This window comes from Rhea americana, unplaced genomic scaffold (assembly GCF_003343005.1).
Source record: "Rhea americana isolate MKP2758 unplaced genomic scaffold, rheAme1 scaffold_9, whole genome shotgun sequence".
NCBI lineage: Eukaryota > Metazoa > Chordata > Aves > Rheiformes > Rheidae > Rhea > Rhea americana.
In genome coordinates, this window is record NW_028187088.1 from 620,524 (window position 1) to 643,399 (window position 22,876).

General features: G+C 38.4%; 1 protein-coding gene across 1 annotated transcript in view; it reads right to left on the bottom strand.

Moving 5' to 3' along the window:
* Window positions 1-22,876, bottom strand: part of ST8SIA1 (ST8 alpha-N-acetyl-neuraminide alpha-2,8-sialyltransferase 1) — a 136,820-nt gene that overhangs the window by 53,801 nt on the left and 60,143 nt on the right. The window contains exons 3-4 of the mRNA XM_085323988.1: window positions 15,428-15,537; window positions 9,304-9,396 (exon numbers count right to left, since the gene is read on the bottom strand). Coding sequence (XP_085180114.1) covers window positions 9,304-9,396; window positions 15,428-15,537 — 203 coding nt within the window. The remainder of the gene's footprint in view (window positions 1-9,303; window positions 9,397-15,427; window positions 15,538-22,876) is intronic.

The window sequence follows — 22,876 nt, forward strand, 5'->3', positions numbered from 1 at the left end:
CCGAAACAGGGATTAGGCACTTAGAAATCATCTGGGATGTGACCTGGAGCAATAAAGGGTTGCTCATACAAGAGACTAAACTGCTTGATCCAACAAAACCTTATGTATACAGGTTGTTCCACTGACTTCAAGGATATTATTAATATACTTAAACATGAAGGAGGTACTTGGGTACACTACTCCACACATCGGCAATATGATTGGACAGCTCTCAAAACAAGCTCTACTGCAGGAATATAAGGAGGAAAAAATYAACTTCCTTAAAAGAGTTACTTGCTCAAGGACCTAGAAAACTCTGCCATTTCACAAGCCTAACAATGGAAAATCAGACAGCTTGTTTTCTTACTGTTTGGCAATGTTGGCAGATTCTTCAATACAGTGGTCTTAAGAAGACAGCAGGAGGGAAGGGGGGGAAAAAGCAACTGTTTTCCTGCAATGGTTTGCCAAGAAAATGAAAATGTGTGAGACAATGTGTTAATGAATATCAGCATATATGGGCAAGCACTAGTGATTCTGGTAAGACAAAAATTTGCAGTTAAAGTGCCTTTTGTGATATAGATAATTATGATTATCATAAAAATCCCCRTTTAAAGTTGGAAATATCCAAATGTAAGCATAAAATAATGCATCCTATGTCTCTCCAATTCTACAATAAGAACATATTAGAATTGAATGGTTAAGGACAGAGTGTTGCTATTAACTCAATTATAGGACGTTGACAATTCATCCTCAGTCACTGACCTAACACATTATGGTTTTCTTCTGCAGAAATGCCAGTGAGCCAATACCTTCCCAAAGTTTTTTTATGCAGTCGTTTATTCCTCCTTGAGTGCAGGACTGTGCATTTACTCTTTCTGAGTAGCATGCTATTTATTTCAGAATGTTTCTCTATTTTTTCCACGGTAACTTTGAATTTTAACAGTTTTCAAAAAYGCTTGCAGTCCCTTTATTTAGTACTGGCTACAGATTTGCAGTGGAGCCTCTATTCCATCTGCAGATCTGACTATCGCCAGACCTACAACAGAATTTCCTGAGGTCCTATTTCATTCCAGGAATAGAGACCACTAATAACTACTATTAATAATTAATTAATTAATAACTACTATTAATAATAAGGAACCACTAGTAACTACTCTCCAAGTAGATTTTGAATATGTGTTCACATAACTTGCTCACATAACATGAGAGACAGAGGCAAAAAACATACTGAATTCTGGACATATCACACATGCCACTTCACCCATACCAGCAAGGTCAGTGCCGAAAGGATTTAGCTTGGTTTAGTGAAACTTGATCTTGACAACTACTGTCCATAACTTTTCACTTTGCTATCCTGTAGATATTTACAAAGAGTTTATAGGAACTGAAGTTTCCTTAACTGCTTTACAGCTCCTCACCTTTTCCATTTTCCCTCCTTTTAAATAGAGGCACTTTGTGTGCCCTTGCTGTCTGGAACAATTCCTATCACTCACATCCTCTTAACAAACACTAATACCTTCAAGGCTGCATCAGCCAGATACTGAATCATTTGATGTGAATTGCTTCATCCACAGCTGAAATGAAAATGTCTAACAGGCTTCTTCCCTACTCTAGTCCTTTGTCACAGGTATTGTGTCACTGGCCACAGTCCCCCAATTCATTCTTTATTAAAAATATTTAGTATAAAAATACTTAGGCACTTCGGTCTTCTGAATACCAGGAGTTACTTTCTTTGTTGATTCCTCTCTTCACTGACCATCCGAGCAGCTCTCTTTTAGACTCTTCTTTACCGAATTATAAATTACTTAAGTGTAAATTATACTTACAAAATACATTTTAATACTTCATGATTATTGATACTTTTCATTGAGTATTATGCCTTACTCTTATTTCATCCCCTYTATGCTCAAAGGGAGACAACATTTTACAAAGTAAACTTAACCTTAGCCAAAATAAACCTTAGCTGCCCTGCCAAACAGCCTTGTTAGAAATTTTTTACTGTACTTCTTTTCAAGTAATAGCCTGTTAGAGGCAACATTTTCAAGAATACATTTAAAACATTAGGTTATTTTAGTGCTGTTGACTACTTTCCCTTCATTTAGTATTTATGACTCCCACTGACTGACATACAGAGCAGTAAGCAGTATTACAAGATACTACTCTATGGATCCAAAGCTGAAGAAAACCATATTATAACCATATGATATTAGCATATGGCAAGAAAATATAAGAAATTCTAACTACTATAAAGAAAGTGCAATTGCACCATTTTCTAACTTTATGCTTAGCTGTACTTCAGTAATATTCTTAAGCGCATAAGTACATTGCAGAAAGGGGAAAATAGATGCTTTTCAGTGTGACKGATCTATTATTACTATTTTGAAAGCCAACTGACATTAAAAAATGGCAGCTGTATATATGGTGCTTAATTCAGATGGATTAAATTCTGTAGGAATGTTTGATTAGAGTGTAAAAGATCCTGTCTCACATACCTCTTCCTATACAGCTTAGGATTTGTAAATCCCTGAAAAATATGACTTTGCGGGGAAAGTCTGCAACTTTTCAAAGGAAATATCGTCCAAATCTCATTCGCAAAATGTGGAGAAAATATGAAGTAGGTTACTGTTTCCACAAAGTCCTTGTAAATCCTTTTCTTTCTTCAAAATACAATATAATCCTGTCCACACTGGAAATGAAGGAGACAGAGGAGGGAGAGGAGAATAAAAGCCATTGATTTAAATAGGGCTTCTCAGAAAGCGAGAAGAAACTGAGCTTTCGTCTGATGCACAGCTATATCATCATCAAACTGTCCTAATCAGAGCATGATTTTGTTACAACTGCACATTTCTATTCATCAGTTAATAAACTGCAAAAGGTGATCAGAAATTCTGGATCCTGTTCCAGGCTCTGCCTTTGGCCTGACAGTAACATTTGTAAGTCCTCTTCATCACTGCGCTTAAGCTTCTTTCTCTATTAAAACTCCAACAAAAATAGGTGTTCCGCACAGAGTGGAACTGAGGCCTCAATTGTTAACACATGTAGAGATCTAAAAGCAACTTCATCTTAGGTAAAAAAGAAGAAAAAAAAAGATTGTTTACAACCAAATGGGGCTCCAAGAAACCTCCATATACAGACAGGTTTGTTGTAATCTATGGCTTGCCATTAAAAAAGCTGCTTCCCAGAAATTTTACTCCATTACATTTGGCAGAGATGTTCACAGACTCTTGTAGAAYAACATATAACTGGCAGTTCTGTAAAGTGAATGAAAACATTCTTATCATTTTTGAGTGCTTCTCAAATAAACAATCAGAGGTATATTCAAAAGTGGATACTAGGAATGAAAGAAAATCCTATATGTGAATTGCTTAAAGGATAGCAGATACGTGACTTCACAGGGAAAGACCCTCTCTTCCCCTAACTCCTAAAGAAAGGATAAGATAACCAAAAGGGGTTTTCCTTACATTCCTTCTACTGTTTTTTTTTCTTTCTTTTCTGATCTTTTTCAATGACCAAATTAAAATGCAGCTACCCACGAAAGTAATATATCATTTTTACATGGAGACATAATCAAGAGAAATTATGATATACTATTTCCACGAGTGCCAGCAACAGGGTTTAGTATTGTCCATTTGTTTAACTAAAGACTAAGAAAACTTTTATCAAATTAAATAATTGCCTCAATTCTGTCTTTTTATTCCTAATGGCTTAAGCCAATTGGACTCAAAGTTGTCTTCAAGACTGGATCCAGAAAAGATTATTAGCATGCAATAAGATGCAGGGAGAACTAGGAAGCAAATTTAATCCCACCTAAATTCCTTGGGAACCTAATAAACGACAGTGATATTTAACAGACATTTCAAAGGTTAAGGGGCAGAATTACTGCATTTGTTACTCTTTAGTATCATTCCTTCATTCCGCTTCAGTGAAAGAAACTAGATGCATTAAAAACATCTTCAAACCTTACAGAGATCAAAAAAGTGAATTAATTTACTGCAAAAAAATTATTCTGATTCAGTGATCAAAGTCCATCTGCAGAGTGCAATAGCTGATCCTAAATCCAGTTCTTAGCACGTTTCAGACTGACTATTTCCATCAGCACTCCTATACAACTGTTGACTCACTCCACTCTAAAGACTTAAATAAAAACATCCACATTTCCAAAAGTGATTGATACCACTTCAACTAATCCTTCAGTTATTTCTTTATTCATAGCAACAAGATGCACTGTAGTAGAAATGCTGCAATAGCAGACAAATGGATCCCTTGCACCATTACCAAGCGTCTGACAGTAGCCATGCAGGCACTGCACCAAAATTTTCATAATGAATCTAACTATGGTAACCTCCAAGGCCCTAAAAGCACACAGAAATGACCCAGTTCTCATCCCAGTGAACTAGCTTGCTGACGTGAGGGGATACTGAACAGGGATGGCACAGCTCAGCCTCCAAGTCCAGCGAGGCAGGCTCTGGGAGCCTGCCTTTCCAAATTACAGCACTTCATCTGCCACAGAGGAGAGCTCGAGGTGGCGAAGGTCACCTAGCTCACCGCTCAGCACCAGGGCTCTCCTCTCATGCTAGAAGAGCAGCACTAGTCCATGCTATTCTCCTACCATGGACTAGTCCACTTTCCAGCAAGGAGGGCTCAGGCACTAGGGGAGTCTGAGCTCTTCCTTTGGGCCAGAGTAGAAGTAGGGAGAAGTTTCTCCAGGGGTAGGAGATCTCATTATTCATCATGTAGTGAGGCTTGCAAGGACAGTAACTGAGTCCCAGTTCACAATCCGCTCTGCTCCTCAAGCTGATGACAGCAGCAGCCCACCAAGCAGCTGCACTGAAGTCTGCTCTCATTAAGGTGCAAGGTGCGTTCTTTCAGGCACTATCACTTACAAAACACAGCACCCTGAAAGGAGAAAAGTTGAAAAGATTCACACAATTAACTGATTATTGGATTACATCTCAAAGATAGTATCAGTAAGTGCATGTTACATACTTCAGGAGCTTCTGCTAGTTTTAATAATGCTGAATTATAGTAACTAAAAAATGCTACCATATTCATCATGCCACTTGCTAATGAGATTATTCCTACACAGGCCACAGAAACACAAACAGCTTATGGATAAAATACTCACCAACAAACATCAATAGATCTGAAACCTATTCAATAGAAACCATCCATTTGGACTACAATATCCATATTAACGATGATAAATGCCTGTATAGGTTAGACAGAGTAAGCAGATATGACAACTACAAAGGAAGATTATTAACCTCCTTGGCATTTGTTTGCAGATGCAGTTAAAAGTTTAGACAGAAGGTAAAAGGGCAATATTATGTTATACTTGCAAAAATTGCTGAAGATGGTAAGAAACCATTTAAAATACATTTGCTAGAGTTTGCTCCTTTTAAGTCACGCAGAGTAAGTGACTTCAGAATCACRTAATATCCACATATCACACAGAATAGTAATTCTTTGTATTGCTTCTACCAATGCCAAAAGATTTGGACAAAGATCATTACTATTTACTTAAGCATTTTTGTGTCCATGTGTGATCCATAGACAAGTCACTTTCCACAGTAGTAGGCTCAGAATACAGAAACAATTGTCATAAATGATATTACCCAACACCCCTTGCTGAATTTTTYGTAGAGCCTAAGAATGGCCRTATTCAYATCACAGTTCTAGCTACTACACAGTAGCTAGYGGTGACCTATAGCAGTTTTTCATGRAAAAAATGTAAGACTCAGAACAAATACTGAATAATCTCTAGATACAATGTCTTGGTTGCTAGTATTTGGAGGCAAAAAAAAAAGAGCTATATAGAAAACAAATTTATTTAATGCCCACAAAACAGACACAGACGAGTCAACTAATCCTACAGAAAAGAGTAAGTCATCTAGGATGGTAGGGAATGAACTTGAAACACCAAGAATGCCAACCTGTTTGCAGTCCTCAGTTTGATTAAAGTGATGGGGTGGGGGCTGTGGTACCCCCACAGTAGTTTTATGCAACATTTCAATCCAAATTACATCCTTAAAGCAAGGCTGAACAAGRGAGTAAGTTTAGGCTGTAAAGTGGCAAAAGAAGTTTTACACAGGCAGAAAGACTGTCAGTTCCAATATTAATTGAAGGGAAATTCTTGTGAAATATTTTGGACCAAAAAAAGAAATTGGGGCATTCATCACGAGTCCCTCTGCCAGGGAAATTTCTATCATACTGCTTCTACTGCCAGTACTCCTGTATTATACGAAGCAAGGTTTTCCCTATTTGGAAATTCTTCATCACTTTTCAAACCCATCTGAGAACAAAGCATAATATTTTTACAAGTGAAAACTGCTCTATCTGCACAGTCATATCTCCTGCTGAAAAATGAGCAGAAACTTTTAAGAACTTGGTCTTTAATTCTTTTATTATTAGCTGCTGCCAAAAGGTTTGCAAAAGGCAATATTCAAAAGGTATCATTAAAGTCAATGTATTCCCAGACACAGTAAATACTAAAATCTTGACTCCCATGTCATATTTCTGTTACATTTACAAWTTGGCTCTAGCTGGAATATCTAGAGGGAAACAATGGTAGCTCAGACGCCACTGTGCAATGGTTACTGGCAACAATTTTGTTTTCCAAAGGCAATCACTCTAGTTTTAGAACATCACAAAAAATTGCCTCCACATCCCTGGTATAAAATCTTTGTCCCGTCCAATATGCCTAATCGTAAATTATCTGGTAAGGATAAATCTTTTAGAACGATGAATGGTGTTGCAGGACCAATTCACTAAATCTGCCATAACACACTTGAGAGATAATTGAGATGTCAAGCCTCATCAGTATCAGCCTGCTTAGAGCAAGGACAAGACGAGAGTGGAAGAATAATAATCAGTAATACCATTATGTGAAGCTAGTTAACTTACAGCTTAGAAATAGATCTGTATCAGTCACCAATCTGAAAGTCCTTGAATATTGTGGAAGCCTGACTTACAAGCAATCTTAATTCTTTAAAAAGCTTCTTTTCATAGAAATTGATTATTTGTTGAGAGAGTAGCAGTCTTTCTTAGTATTTTAACTTCCAGACTTGCACTTTCTTCTCTTGTATGTTCATGTCTGACTCCAGCTTAACTTGCAGGGGGTAAAATAATGAGTTTTGAAAGCATACAGAAAAGGTCAATAAAATAAAATACYATAATGTTCACTCATGTTTGCTGAAATAGCCAAAAAAAAAAAAGAAAAGAAAAAGCTCCCAGCCTAAGAAGAGGTTTCTGCTAATTTTCAGGAATTTGTTCTCTCTCTCTATAATTGGCCACATAGGTCCTTATCTAATCAATAGACATGCATATACACCTCACAGTACTTTCTCATCAAAGTTCTTGTTTAATAGTTGATCACGCACTCATGAAAACTCATTTTGCCAACMAGATCATTTCCTATCCCGCTTTCATCCCTTCCTCAATTGCTCTTTTTGTATTTCTCTCTTCACCTACTCCTTTGTTTGAGATCCAACTTGCACGAAGTATCTTCTCACTTTCTACCCCTGCTTCTTCAACCACGTGCTCACTCTCATCTTTTCCTCCATGCTGAATAATTCCATAGTCTCTCTAGTTTAGCTCCAAAGTAAAAAATTCAACCAACTCTAATAAACAAAAAAAAATTTATCCCAGTTTCCTAAGAAAGCAAGGCTTGTATGATCTATGTCACTGAAATGTTTTTCCCTTTCCTCTTTTCCTTTTCCTTTTTTGTTCAAAAACATTTACAGTGGAGTGAGTTATTACTCCTTTGGAATTACCCTCTTCTATTCCAGGCTTTGAAATTTTGAAAGGGGGGGGGGGAAAGGGAGGTGAAGATCTATGAGTTTAATAAACCTCTGCCTTGACAACTGTAATGTCCTTTATAAGCTTCATATTCCCCAATACTCCCCTTCATTTTATCCAAAATGCCACAACAAAATGAATCTTCTTTCCCTGATGTGATGTTCTGGTCATTTCATCCCACTTTTTAAACATCTGCATTAGCTCTGTAGCTTCCACAAAATTTCCAAATTCCCTGTCTTCAATCCCACTGCTCTGAGCAGATCCTTTTTTTCATAGCACTACCTCTGCCGATCCTTCATCCTGCCAATGATGCCTGTTTCGCTTTGCTCTTATGCCACAAGCACGTCGGTCTGTGCCTTCTCCTATTCAGACACCCTCTGCTTGGAATCAGCTCTTGAAGTTGATTACTCCTCCATTTCCCTCTTGCTCTCCCTCTCTTTACCATTCTGTCAAAGACCATCCCTAGAACTGGAGAACCCTTCAATTCCTGATAGAGAGGAAAAACATTAAACTAAATTTAAATATCAAGAAATATGCATTTCCATGTCTATTTTGTGCCTTTCTCCTCTTTCTTTTATTCRTGTTATTCATTTGCTTTTCTGCCCTTTCACAGTCCTTCACCTCTCAGCACCTGCATTACACTTCTTTAATGCCTAATCATTTCCTGTTCATTCTCTCAGTTCATGCCTTTTTTCTATGTTTTTCAGTGAACATGGCAGGTTACTACCAGATTTTATTCTGTCTGCGAACAGCCTACCACATCCTAGGTGATAAACAAATAACATAGCAATTAAAATTCAGCAAGGCAAAATCAGAGAGATGGCGTTGACATTTTTTGTTTGTTTGTTTCTTCCCTTCTCTCATCAGCAACTGACATTTAGAAAAATTCAACCAGCTCTAACAAACAAAAAATTTTTATCCCAGTTTCCTAAGAAAGCAAGGCTTGTATGATCACAACCTGTCAATCAGTCTTCTCCTAATAACTTTTGAACCCGTAAGCCAATATCAAACACATAATACCAAGAAAGTAAGAGCCCGTAAGTTTCGCAGAAATTATCAGTGGTGGAGCAAAGAGAAAGTCAATTCAGCATCTGCAGGAAAGGAAAGGGGATTATAACAGAGTACCTYAAATCACTGTGGGACCAGCAGCCAGCTGGCCAGCAGCAGAGGCATTTGGGCCACCTATCAGTATATGCCCAGCTCACAACTAGCCAGAGCACACGATGGTGCCTGCCTGGCTGTATAGATACAAGGAGATAGCTGGAAGCACCAGTGGGAGAATGGTAGAAGAAAAACTTGTAAAAAGACARGTTTCCTTAGTTTCTCTGCTTACAGTGAAAGGATCTATAAAAGGTTTCATTTCCATTTATTTCACCTAACTGCAATCCATTGCTTATTTCATCTTTTCCTGGATCAGAACATAGTTCATTGTAAAAAACAGAACACAATGCACTAGTATCTATAGTACAGAGTAAATATTTTCTTTTTTGTTTCCCCTGTTCAGAGAAGAAACAGCATGTTCTCTACCTTTTCTGAATTATACTGGGATTTGCAGTCACCAGCTGGGTTTTGGATCCAACATCCTTGCTGTATTCACTGGATAGAGGAGGAAGGTTGCATCTGTAGACAGAAAGACATTCAAGATTTTAAATGACATTCAGGACTGATAGCCTTCGATCTCAGGCTTTTTWAAAATTTGCAGTTTTCATAAAAAGCCAAGCAAGCTGACAGAGAATGTAAAAGTAGTAAACACTGGACCTAACCATGGATGGTCCCTGCACCACCACATCTATAAGCACAATCGGACTTTTTTTTTTTTTTTTTTTTTACCAGATTGTGGAGAAATATATGGATAAACCATTTTATAGAGATAATTCTACCTAACTATTAAGCAAAAAGGAAACCACAGACTTGGCATTTCTGCCAGGCTGCTAGACCRACAAGCTGTGGAAGTAAGAGCGTATTATTGTAAAAAGCAACAACTTCTCTCAAATTCCTTTAAAGTTCTGTTTTTCACCCTCTTTCACCTTGTAAACTAGTATCARGCTCCAGTAGGTTATCACCCTGTAGTATTATAAGCATTAGATATGTTCTTGTAAGCAATGAGCCACTGGAATATTTAATATCACATCRTGGAGTATCTTCAGTGTGCCACAATTTATCGAGAAACAGAGAAAAATTGTAAGTGGCTCTTTAAATGTCTATATTTCAGCTTCTCTCACAGTCTTGTTCTGGTGGGCAAGGTGATAACATTAAGAATACAAAGGGACTAAGCAGATCTACTTTGGAAAGTAGAGAGACAGGACTCGGAAGAAAATGCCTAAATGCTCCATAGTAAATAYACAGGAGAAGGAGCAAGGAGTGGAAGATAATTTCCAAAATACATTCAAACAGTATCCAAGCCCATGCATTGCTACAGCAATTAAAGTCAGGAGAAATCTACTCTTTATATAGAAATTACACCAAAAATGAGTGTTGAAACAACTGTTTTCATTTCAAATCTGACCAAATTTTTAAATCAAACATATGAAAAATATTTTTAATTCCTAAAAAGCAACACTGAAACCAAGATTTTCAGAGAAAAGCAGATGTTCACAATTTTTCCATGAAAAAGATTTGTTTAACGCTTTTTTGCTGAAAACRTTTTTTTGGCTCAACCATCACCTCCAATTTTTAAGTACAAACGTCAAATCAAAAAAAAAAAGTACTATCCAACCAGCTTTGCATGCAGTGATTTCACTGTTTTTCCGCAGCACACTTCCAAAAAAGGCAGCCCAGAGAATCAGAGCATGCCATAAGGACAGGCGAGGGGCACACGCAGGTGCAAGCGCCTGGCTTGCTCTGCTCCCGCCGAGAGCACGCGCGCAGCAGAAGGCGCAATCCAAGCGCAGAGCCAAACAGCCCCTGCTTGCTTGAAACTATGCAGACGACTGCACGCAACCCACCGGCTGTGAGGCCGCAGTGTTTAGAAAGGGCAGGCAGCGGCGCAGAGCACGGTTATTTCGTATTCAGTGCATCTCCTCCTGTTACCAGGGCGACACAGGTTGCTCTGTTGCGGGTCTCACTCCTGTGCAAACCCACCTCATTTTTCGCACCAGCTTCTCCACTRAACCCTCTTTAGCGCTCCCCTTGCGGGCAGCCAGCGTTCGGAGGCTGGCCGGCTCTCTAAATCGGTTCTCCGGCGCACGTCTTCCAGGGTCAGTAATGAAACCCTTGAGTTTAGCAACGACGCATTTTTATTCGAACGGCACGAGGCCCATTTCCTACACTAGTCAGGAGTGGGAAAGCGAGCTCCAGTTCAGTTTCGACGGCATTCTCCAGGGCTCCTGTTCTGGCGTCGGCTGCCATATGCTTCCGCTGCGCCGTGAAAATCAGTCTGCTAACACGGAGAGCCATTACTTGCCTAGCAGTTGCTGCCTGTGGCAGTATTTTCACTAAATTGTTGAGTGACTGGCTCCGTGCGCTTACGGCGGCAGAGTGCAGCAAAGCAGAGTGAGCTTTTCAAGGGCCGGACTGCAGCTCTCCGAACCACRGTTTTGTGCAATGGCATTGCCTGGAGAGGGCACTACTGTGCACACAATGTACTCCCTGCAATTTTTATTAATGCAGAACATGCCACATTCCCTAAGGAAGAAAAATTTGCATGACTTTGCATACAGTCAAATATCAGCTATCAAAACCATATTCTTAAATTCACATCCAAACGCTAAGAAAATGCCAAGAGAAGGACAGCAAAGTGCTTTGTATATGGAACATAGATGAACACACACATTCACTGAGAATGAAAGCTTTCTCCTTTGCTTGACTATGTTTGTTAAGGCATGCATAAAAGCAYTGAGATCTCAGTTGGGGAACAGCTTCTAGTTCGGCCTACCACAATTTAAGAGGAGCTAGACAACTTAAAATGAAGCCAGACAATAGGAATCAAAATAAGAGGTTTCAGAAAATACAGTCACTGAAAAAAGACTAGAAGCATATGGAAGGTTTAATTCGCAGAAAGAGTGATGAAAGTCTTAAGAACTGAGAAAACTTTTCATTAAAATTAAAAAACAAAAAACAAAAAGCAGAAAAGAGTGATTAGTTGTTCCCCGCATATGTGCTGGGTAGGATACAAATTAATCAGATTAATACTATTTGGAAAGGTTGTTGAATTGTTCTCAGCAGCAGTTTTCAATGGCAGGTCAAACAAATATTTGTGAAGCAAGATATATATATATATATATATATATAGGTAATCTTGCCTTAGAGCAGAAATATGGAATAGATGGCCTTCACCAGTACATAATTTTATGGTCTCCGTTTTGAATAAACTCAAACTCACAGGGCAAGCTTTTAAGAAGCCATTTTTGATTGATGTTTACTTAAAAGCAATGTGAAGGACTAAGATCTCTCCCTAGTTTTCACCATTTGAACATCTGAATAATGAAATTTCTTTCACAAACTAGTCCCACATGCATTATTTAAGCTGATCTAATTCATTTCATCAGTAAATTTAATTCCCAGCTTGTTCTGCATGAAATATTAAGAAATGCCACAAGTATCCAGCAGGGAAATCAGCTGGTCAAGGAACCTCTTGGCCTTTCAGATAATTTTCTTAATCTGGTTAGCTGAGTGCTGAGTGTTATGCAGGTGAAAAAAACAACAAGAAGCAATAGAGTCATTCTAAGAAATGTGTATTTTTAATTGTCTTACTCTTGGCTCCTGGTACTGAGAAGCAAGCATGTGAATGTGTGGGAAAGAAGGAAGTACCAGGACAATGTTCAAAGCCAGCATTTTTTACATGAATGGAATGGGAAAAGTGGAACCGAACAGTCTTAGGTATCTCCTTACTCAGTCCTAAACTTTGGGGTGTGGGGGGAATTAATCAATGAACCCAGCAATCCACGGGCACCTTTCTTACATCTGAGACTTTTCAGCTCAACAGGTAGCAACAACTGCAAGAGYGAACTGAGGGGGGAACTTCAACCTTTACAAGGCAGCAACAGCTCTTCTGGGTTTAGTCCAGAGAGAAAAGTCCATGTCCGACACATATAGAGAAAACAGGCAATTTGGCTGGGCAATGACATGCTCATTTGGTAGATGTTATTTAATTACCCCTTTTAGAATATATTATGCATGCATGGTAAACAAACGGTTTAATCTGCCTTGGTGGGAAGTAAAAAGGACTAATTTTAACCTTTAATGTGCTTTTTCCAACGTTCATTTTTATTCCTTTGTGGCACCTGTGCCACATGTTTCTCTAGACACCCCCCAAAGCAGGACTGTATTTAACAACCCCAGCTTTGCCTGGGCTGGTACGTCTACATAGCACGGCGCAGCACTAAAATATAACAGCTTGGCTTCTTCAAAACAGGCTAGCCACATTAGGACAGTGAGCTACCAAGACTTGCCGCTAGTCAATTCAAACATAATGACAGGCTGCTTCCAGTTTTGGAACAAATTCAATATCCAACAGGTCAGAGACTTCTCCCTCTCTCCCCACACTGTTTTACAGTGGAGAAAAACCCTCTCTGCGGGAGATCTGGCCATTGGGAAAAGGGGAGAATTATAAGGTATAGAAATATTTCTTCACAATCTAATGCTAAGAAAATGGGATTCCTTTGTTTCACATTCTTCTGTCAAAATACAGACAAGAATGCCTCCTTGGGTTTAGTTCCCAACATTTCTCTCTTAAAGTAAATATTTGCAGGAAGGGCAAATCAAAAATTTTACTTAAAACTGAGGATTACAAACCTGAAAAAGGAGCCGGTGTCAAGAGAACAGCCTGTTATAACCACACTAACTAAATATATAGACCATGTGGTCAAAAACCTTTTTCATTGTATATGTAGTGTGCTGTGCCTTAAGGGCTGAAAATTGCTGCTCTTTCAATCTGTATGTTGGTACAACTGTGTTTGGAGAAGATGCYCAGAACTGGGTAAGTTTAAACTCATTAATTAACCTTAGCGATTACAATATATCAGAGAAGATGGCTGCACTCTTATGACAGAGTTTATGGAAATATACTTCAGTGAAACCAGAAACAATGTGAACAGAAGAAAAGAGCAATGGCAAAAGCTGGCATGGTATTTTACATTGCAGAAATACTTAAAAGATATCACATATTTCTTAAGAGCAAATGAAAGACATTACGCAAGTCATTATTGTGCTTTTTCACTCTCAGCTCTCAGATTATAGAAATCAGATTTAGGAAAGATCTACTAAATCCTATCTTCCATATGCCATAAAAATATTTTCTCCCATCGGTATATTAGCTTCTACTCAAAAGAACTGAAACATTTTCCATAAATACGACTGCATATGATTAATACAATACAGCCTGCAGACAACTATTGAGATTTTGCAGGATTTTCTCTATCGCTTCTTTCCAATTCRAAAAAAGTTCTGTACAGATGATGGCTGCTTTACCCTCCCTGGAGAGGAAAATGATTTTTCTGATCAAGCTACAAGAGCTGCCTTAAAAAAAAGTTTCTATTGTTTTTCTAACTGATTGCTCCTACAGTATTTCAATTTTCCACTGCATCTAGATAACATTACCATCATATACCCTGCAGTTTCTTATACTTAGTCTCCAGAACACCTAAGGAGTTTCACAGTAATGGCAATCAGCTCACTGAGTCCCTCCTGTGCCTTATATCTTCTTTTCAGTGCATGTTTTAAGTATATGTTTCCTTTGTCTTCAGTTTGCTGTATTTCTTTGCTTTAAGTCTGAGGACATTTTTGGTCTTCAAGATGCAAACCAGAAACCATGGTAAAGCTGCTTGGTTTTGAGTAAATTTGTATGGTCTTACAATAAGCTATCAAAATCTAATAAGGGGACTCTCTAACTTGGTTGTTAATTAGGCATCCATTTCAAAGCCCTAAGAAACTCCATTTCTCATCTTTTGGGAAGCATTCTTCCAGTCTTCTTCCCCACCTTTCTTGTTCATGTTGAACACAAAGGAATTCATTTTCTGTCTTTCTTAAAGAATGCAGATCCAGCAAGTGCCAAATTCAGTCAAGAAAGCACTATCTGGTTCAACATCCTGCTTGACAGATTCTAGTAACTTCAGAATGACAAGGATGAAAGGGAATGTGAGGAATTCAAAGAAAACAGTATTAAGGAAAAGGGTTTAGCCTTTTCTCGGTCAATCAGAAATTATCTTGAAGGAAGAAAAATGTGGAAATATTTTAGCCTGTTCCAACTTACTTCTTGAGTCTTGGCCTATAAATCAGTACTTCCTCATCCTGAGTTTAACGGGTGTCAGATGATGGTATTTGCAGTTCTAGAGGACAGAGTACACCACAGGATGAGACCCTGTCTAATACTGTGTAATGAAAAAAAAAAAAAAAAAAAGCGGCTTTCAATTCCCTTTCCGTGACATTGGACAGTCTGGCACATCTGTAATGCATCCATCTGCAGATTTGCCCACAATGCACACATTTGCAGAAGCCAGTCAAAACTGTCCCTATTGTCCGTAATGTCTTTCCTCACACTTTCACCCATATCACTTGTGTAAAGCATCCTGCAAAGGCCATAAAAGGAAAAAAAAGAAAAAAGAAAAGAGAAGCAAGGGAAATTATAATCAATTAATCACAACTGAATAGCTATGAAAAGCGAGAGACTTCGCAGGGGGGAAGGGACAGTGTGTCATTGAGGATTCTGTCTTACCGCATGACAAAATCTGCTCGATCTATTTGTTTGCCACAGCCACTCTTTTTCAGAATCCCACCGTTTCCCACCACGGAGCATTTCTTCAATGGCAGCTGCAAGGGTGTAGCCTAGCAACAGAAAACAAGGGCGGTTTTTACAGAGGAGAACACATACCATCTTTGTAACAGTCGCTCCTGGAGAACCTAGGAGGCTGGCAGGGCTCAACATGAGGAAAGAAAAGGGAGAAATAGGAGCTAGAAAAAAAAAAAGTATAGAAATAAGCTGATATACAGAAACAGGACTGTTCTTATCCYCACTCCTAAAATCAGAATGCAACAAATAAGTAATGGAAATATAGCAATATTTCTGTAGAAGCAAAACTGCAAAACTGCAAAGTTATAAAGTCCTGATGCACTCACTGACCAAGACGTGCAGTAAGAATGTACCTTCTATTGAAGTTGCAAGAACACATGGGAAAAAAATAAAAAAGGCTAGAAGGAAAAAACCCATGAAAGTCACCTTCTTGAGCTCATATACAGAAGACAGCTCCAGGGAAGGCAGGCAGGCGAGCAGGCAGACACAAGGAACAATATGATCGCAGTAGGTTACTGGGAGTCAGGAGTCACCCTGGCTCTCCTCATGGTTCTGTCGCTGGGACTGGTCACTCTGAAGCCTTAGGCAAAGACATTCAGAGTTTGACAGCAGCTSTCCAGACATAGCATAAATTAAAATATGATCATTTTAACTGTATAGGAGCCCTTGCAGCAATTTAGCAGTGCATCAAGGTGCAAGGTCAAATTGCCATGCCATCGGAGGTCAATACTGCATCAAATACAGTAACATATTAGATTTGTATAGCCTTCTTCATTCCAGAGGATCTCAAAACTACATGTGGGACATTTTCCTGTCAGCCTCTGAGTTGTTCACCTATAGAAGGGTTAGGACAGTCATTTAAAAAGTACACGGTAGTCTCAAACATCAGTGTGGTCCAGTATGTTAATAAAAAAAATAAAAATAAGAAAGCGAAAAGGCACGAGAATTCAAAGCAATGTGATATTGTTATGAGCACAGAATGTGTCTACAATACCAGAGTTAATATTCTGCTCATGCAAAATTTTTGCAGGGATTTTTTTTTTTATTTATCAAACCTGCCAAGACCTGACTTTGCAATAGAGACAGAAGTTATTGCATCAGCCTATGAGAATGCAAATGCCACAGAGACAGGCTGCAGCATCACAAAGCAATTATTCTCTCCTGGAGGACAAGTTAGAAAGGTGGCAACACTTATCCTCACTTAAATATTGCAAGACATGTACAGAGCAACATCTAACATTACACAATGTATTCACCAGACCTTACAACAGTGTACATAGTCCAGAAAATAGACCCAGCATTACTGTATGAACTTTGTACTTGTTAAGACTTCTTTGTCATACTGTCAGATTTCTTTTCTTCCTTACACTTACCTGGGTTTTGTTTTTATTTATTTCCTCAGCATCTGGGTTCTATTTTGCTGGTATAAAGCCACAACCCGCTTTCTTATGAAATGAATTAAACAATTTGGTATATCTTAATCCTGGACTAACATAAGCTAAGGCAGAAAAATCAGTTTTAGTTTCCTGAGGCCCAGCTACTGCTAGGAATCCAATGATAGCACAGTGAAGCAACGGCATCCTTGTTCTGCATCTGCCTTCTCAAGAACATTTTTTAATTTACACATTTATTGAACTAGAACCATATCTTGAAATTCAAAGGACATCTCATTTCAGAGGTGACCCTGACCAAATGAGAGCCCACAGGCTCCGCAAGAGAAAAAAATGCGAGGAAATGTAGAAGGGAAATAAATTTTATAAATAACTGTGCCTTTTTTATTCAAGGTATCTCAGAGACAAGACAAGACTGTAACAAACCACAGACAAAGGCGGCACCCATTAATTCTTACATTTAAGAACTGGACATTCTGTCATGTAACTCCCAGCTTTGGTACATGTTGAATGGCTTTGGCCCCCCCCCAAAATATACATTTAGGAGTTACTAAATAATTAAAAATTCTGTAGGCTGCAGAAAACATTAGACATTACTTGAAATGAATTGCTGTGCTTCAGGGGAGGGCTATCTCCTGTTGTGCTTAAAGATAACATTAATTTTTATTTACATACAAATACTTTTATTTCCAAAAGCACATGAAGCTTTGAAACTCCTGCCCAAGAGTAGCCCAAGAGACAGAAGGACAAYGTCAGGGCTGATAGGGTGATTTGGGAGAGCCAAAGGAAGGTCTGCCAGGGCCTTCCAGGAACTCTGCTTTGAGCCTGTTTGTGCAATCAAACCATCCGGTCACACACAAATCAAGCAAGTCTGAAACTCAAGTGTTGCTCGTAAGCAAGCACGAAACACATGGTTCGTTTGTCTTTCTGCAAAAGGCAAGGCTATTTTCTGCCTTCCGAGAAACAGGCTACTGGGCTTTGAAACTGTCAGGACATCACCATCCTGAAACCTACTTAGGAGCAGCAGACCCCATCACTGCCGGATGCTGGTGCAGGCGGCATCCTGATCTCCCCTCCAAAGCTGAAGGATGCTCATGGGATGCACAGCATGGACAACGGCGCTCAGACTCACTCAAGGCTTTACCTTTTACTCTGCTACTTCCCACAAGCATTCAAGCTCATTCCATCCTTTGGGCTATCCTTAATAGGAGATGCAGATAGCTTAAGCAAAATTGCAATATAACTAACCAGGAGGAAGTTCCAGCTCTACTAGGCAGTAGGACTACCCAGCTTGTCGCTCTCTTTCCACACTGCTACCAGGTTTTCGGCACGTTTCCCCACACCCTCTTGCTGCTCGTACTGCCGGAGCACCATGGAGTGGATATGGCTCTGTGTAGCTTTCTGGCCACTTCTCCCTTTTGCCATTTCCACTACCAAGGGCTCTGCACATCCCTCAGGATATGCAGAGCACCCAGTTAGCAGCAACAAAGATATATGCATGTCAGTCTGTGCACCTCAGGTTAAATTTAATATTAAATTAATTGTCCAAAGCTGAACTTTGCCATCTTCTTTCTAAAGGTGGAAAACATTRAAGATGGACAACATTAATGATCTGKTTTTTTAACTTGTGTCAAGTGATCTTCTGCCATCTTCACTATATGGTGATCTGTTTGGATTTTTTGAACACAATATTGGAGTTGAAGAGTTAGAAAAACAATACAACCTGCTTGGGAATTTAAAGTTAAACAGTTTTTACTTTTTTGTAAAATAATCTCAGGCATTACTTGTAACTTCAGCAGTAGATCATTTTCAATCAAAAAAAATGTTTTTTAAATGATGGTGCTGTTTAGAGAGAATACTATATACTAAGTTTTCTTGCCAAAGTTTTCTTGTAGGCTCACATTAATGACAAAGAATGTTTCACATGACTTATAAAAACCTTCTAACACTTCCCCTCTTTATCTTCCAGAATGCAACTGCTAAGCAAATTTTCAATTCTTGGTTAATATCATATAGCAGGGACCCAAGTGCCATTTATGCTAAATGATCACAAAAAGCTCAGTTGCTTTTCTCCTTCAAATTAGAAAATGGCCTGACAAATGCTTGCTTTGGAATCTAAAGCTGTAACAGAAGTATTTCTATTAATATTAGCTTTCTGAAGCTGTGTGGTTATTTTCACTGTCATTTCATTAACACATTTGTTATTCTCTTCATTGATAAAATTTTACTGAACAGTCAGAGTCTTGTGGGTGGACTAGAAAAAATAGCACAGCACGAGTTTATCTAGCTTAATCGAAAAAATGCAAAAATAAGAGGCCAACCCACACCCATTTTTTAAATAGTCATTAAAACTTACCATTAACTAAAAAAACTCTACATGTCAGGAATGAGCTGGATGACTTCCCCTTGAAAGTAAAAAAAAAAGTAACATCTTTTTAAAAAAGTTATCTCTTCAAACAAAACTGAGACAGAACGGCCCCATTTTTGTCTWATTTTCCATAGCTCAAAACTATGAAACTCCACTTACAATCAATTAAGATGTTCTTGTTCATATTTATGTAAATGAGAGAAGAACCTCCACATCCCACTATGAATTCAATGACAAGTAAGTACACAAAGCAATAGATTAAAGACTCCCAATTGAATATGGGATTAATTTAACAAAGCATCTATCCAGCAATTCACTGATTAGTTTCATCATTCATCTAAGCAGAAATAAATCATTGTCATCAGTTTAAAGTACATTACACAGTAGTAACAAAATATAATTTATTTTAGATAATGCTGTTCTAATTCATTTTGATTTCATTGTYAGGTTGTTAATGCATTAATTTTTGCTTGCTCGCTGCCAAAGACTTTAATCGGCAACCAAGTCCTTACCAGGAAAACAAGAAAAAATGTAGTGTTCAGCCTCTAATTTAACGCTAAAGATGTCAAAAACACTGAAAGCATTCGGAAAATAGATTACAATAAAAAGGCTTTTTAAATAAGCATTTTTGAATTTGCAAAGAATGTTGTGTTTTTGCATTCTCATGAAAATGACAGAGTCCYACTATTTTCCTAAGGATCCAGTGAAACCTCAGGAGTTAACCAGAAGCCAAATTCATCCCTTAATATTGTTTTTCTGCATGTTTGTATAAGGAAGCAGCTGACACTTTAAATGATAGTTCTCTCCTTGCGTCAGCTGCAGGTAACAGGGCTTTCRTTTTCACACTGTCAGACACAGGGCGGGTGGCAAATGCTCCTTGTTCCCTTTTTTAGTGTTTACAAATCATCTTTGGTCTGTTGGGCCTTTTGTTCTTCCTACAGAGCTGTCAAGYAGGGAGAAATGATGGCTTGAAGGCAACTGGCTCCAAAAAAACCTTTATGTCAATCAGCCAGCAACAGCGTATTCTCTATAGGGGGAAGGTGGGGAGTGGGTTAGTTCAAGCTGAGGGGCTCTGGGGRTCCTCCGCTCCTGCTCATCAGCTGCCAGGGTCCTGCTGCGCCCAGGCTACCATGCCTGCCAGGGGAAGGGAAACCAAAGAGTGCAAGATAACCCATATAAYAGAAATGAGACAGGAGCTGCTCCTGCTGAGAGAGAGGACCTTTCAGCCTGCCTCCCAGACTGCCACTCTAGGGAGACAACTGACATTCTTCTTTCTGTTCTTTAGAAATAAGTGCTGTTTTCTCTGGAAAATAATTGTTTTTACAGAAAAAAAAATAGGTACTGCACTTCTTAATGAAAACAGACCATTTTGGAAAATAAAAGGTCCCCACCACCATGACCTTCTTTAAAACTGAATGCACTGTTGTCTAAGAAGTCTCATATGCAATAACTCATAACAACAGAAATTTTCTATTACACCCCTCTTTTCCGCTGGGCCTTTCTAGTTGTAGTTACTGACTGAAATCAATACACAAAGTTTGAAATGCATCTAATATTCCAGCAATATTTTAAAACTCATTTTTGTGTAAAAAAACAGAAGAACTGTGGGTTAGAATGAAAATGTCTGTGTATGAGTTCTGGAAAGGACGACAATATTTTCTACATCAAAAATTTTGACCAAATGTTATAGGCTTGAAGATGCATATGTTGTAATATATTAATAAACCACACAAACTTTACTGGCAGATTTACTGAACACCATATAATTCCTAAATTGCTTAGTGTTCATGCAAAGATCTATTACAAAAGCATATTAGTCAAACTGGTGAAAACTAAACTTTGCATGTGGAAAAACTATCAGAATGACATTGTATGTTCCACTGAGACTTGCTAAACATCACACAAATCTCTCTATGGACCACGAATATGTCTGTAAGGTAATACTGTAACAAACAAGAGGGATAGGMATAAGCATATTTAAATTCATTCTGTTCAACGGACTGAAACGAAGCTGCTGCCAGACGGATCTCAGGTACGTAACACACTGACCTTTTTGTGTATGCGGATTATGAATATTAATAAACAAACTAAGCAAGGTTTTCCAAAATCTGGGTTCAGTTACTACTAAACCCCAAGATTAGAGATCATTGCAACTAACAATAATCCACAATAATGACTGAACATGAAATCCCTCTAGGAGATCTGAGAGAGCTCTTAGGAGGAATCTCCAGCATTTTGTTGTTTGCCTTTTTTTTTTTTTTTTAATACAGTTTCAGTGCTTTGGGAAGGTACTGCCAGCTAACAGATCTGGACATGTGAAATCCACTGCTTGCATAAAAGAGAAATGGTTCAGGAGGGGGCAAGCTTCCCCATCTTGCCATGCAAGCACATCTCGGACAGGACAGCAGTGTCTTTATCTAGGATTGAAGTGCAATTAAACAATGAAGTTCCTTTAAGCCTTCTGCTCTTTGCAAATACTGCTACCCTTTAGACAGAATTGTTTTCCATGAGATTAATACCTCATAAAATAAAAATTTGGGGATATAGGACTGGAAGAGACCACTTAGGAGACTGAATCTCTTGCTTTGCTGCTGCAGAAAAAAAACTCTTTTATCCAAAAGGATACATGGAATAATAACTACAGAGAAACCACATACAACTTTGCAGCATACTTACAGATTCTCAAATAYCAAGGAGCACCAGTAGCTAGCAGGCAGTCASTTTCAGCTCAAGCTGGACTTGAAGYAGGAACTTCAAAATGGTACGCTCTCTGACAGTTCTCTACCCAGCATGCAGTCTCTAGTTACTTGCAGTTAATTTAAGGAAAATGTGAAGTTGCTATTATGGCATTTAATTCAATGGTATCAACTTTCATATAGTCAGGATAGAAGTGTTGAGATTTTGAAAAAAAATCACATTGGAGATTGTAACAGTTTATTTCAGAAAACAGACAAATGCGCTTATACCTTAAGAAGTATATATATATAAAAGAACTCTCTGGAAATATGTAGTGAATGCTTCTATTTTACTTGTCTTATAAGACCAGGAGATATTAATAGRAGGGAAGATCCAAAATTCTGAAAGATTTTTGGATCCATACTTTATGACCTCAAAAGTCTCCTGCAATGCACAAACTTTGGTATCCAAACTTTGGATTAAAAATCGAGAAAGAGGAAATATTTTGTTCATGATTAGTAGGAAATAGGGACTCAACTTGCTTCCAACAGCTTCCCACCAGGGAGGCCCTGAGAAGGAATTAAGTTTCCTTCTCTAAAGCTGCATTAAGGTGTTTCATGAAGAAACCCAGCTCACAATCCCAAGTAAACTGTATAAAAGAAAAACTAATGTATAAATCTCTTGAAAAAGAGAGTGGCTATTTATGAATAATTGTCTGTGTTGGCCTCCCTAAACACCTGCTCAGAAACTTGCATAACTTGCTTGATTTTTATCCTATGTGATAACAAGGATAAATTTCCGTCCATTGTATGGGATTCCCAAGCTTGTTCTGCTTTGCTGGCCCTGCAGAGGGTGTGTACACAGCACTGTTTTACTTCAAATTCAACTGATGTAGAGTTATAAAATCAGAAACGCATTCAAGCACACCAGCTRTTCCAG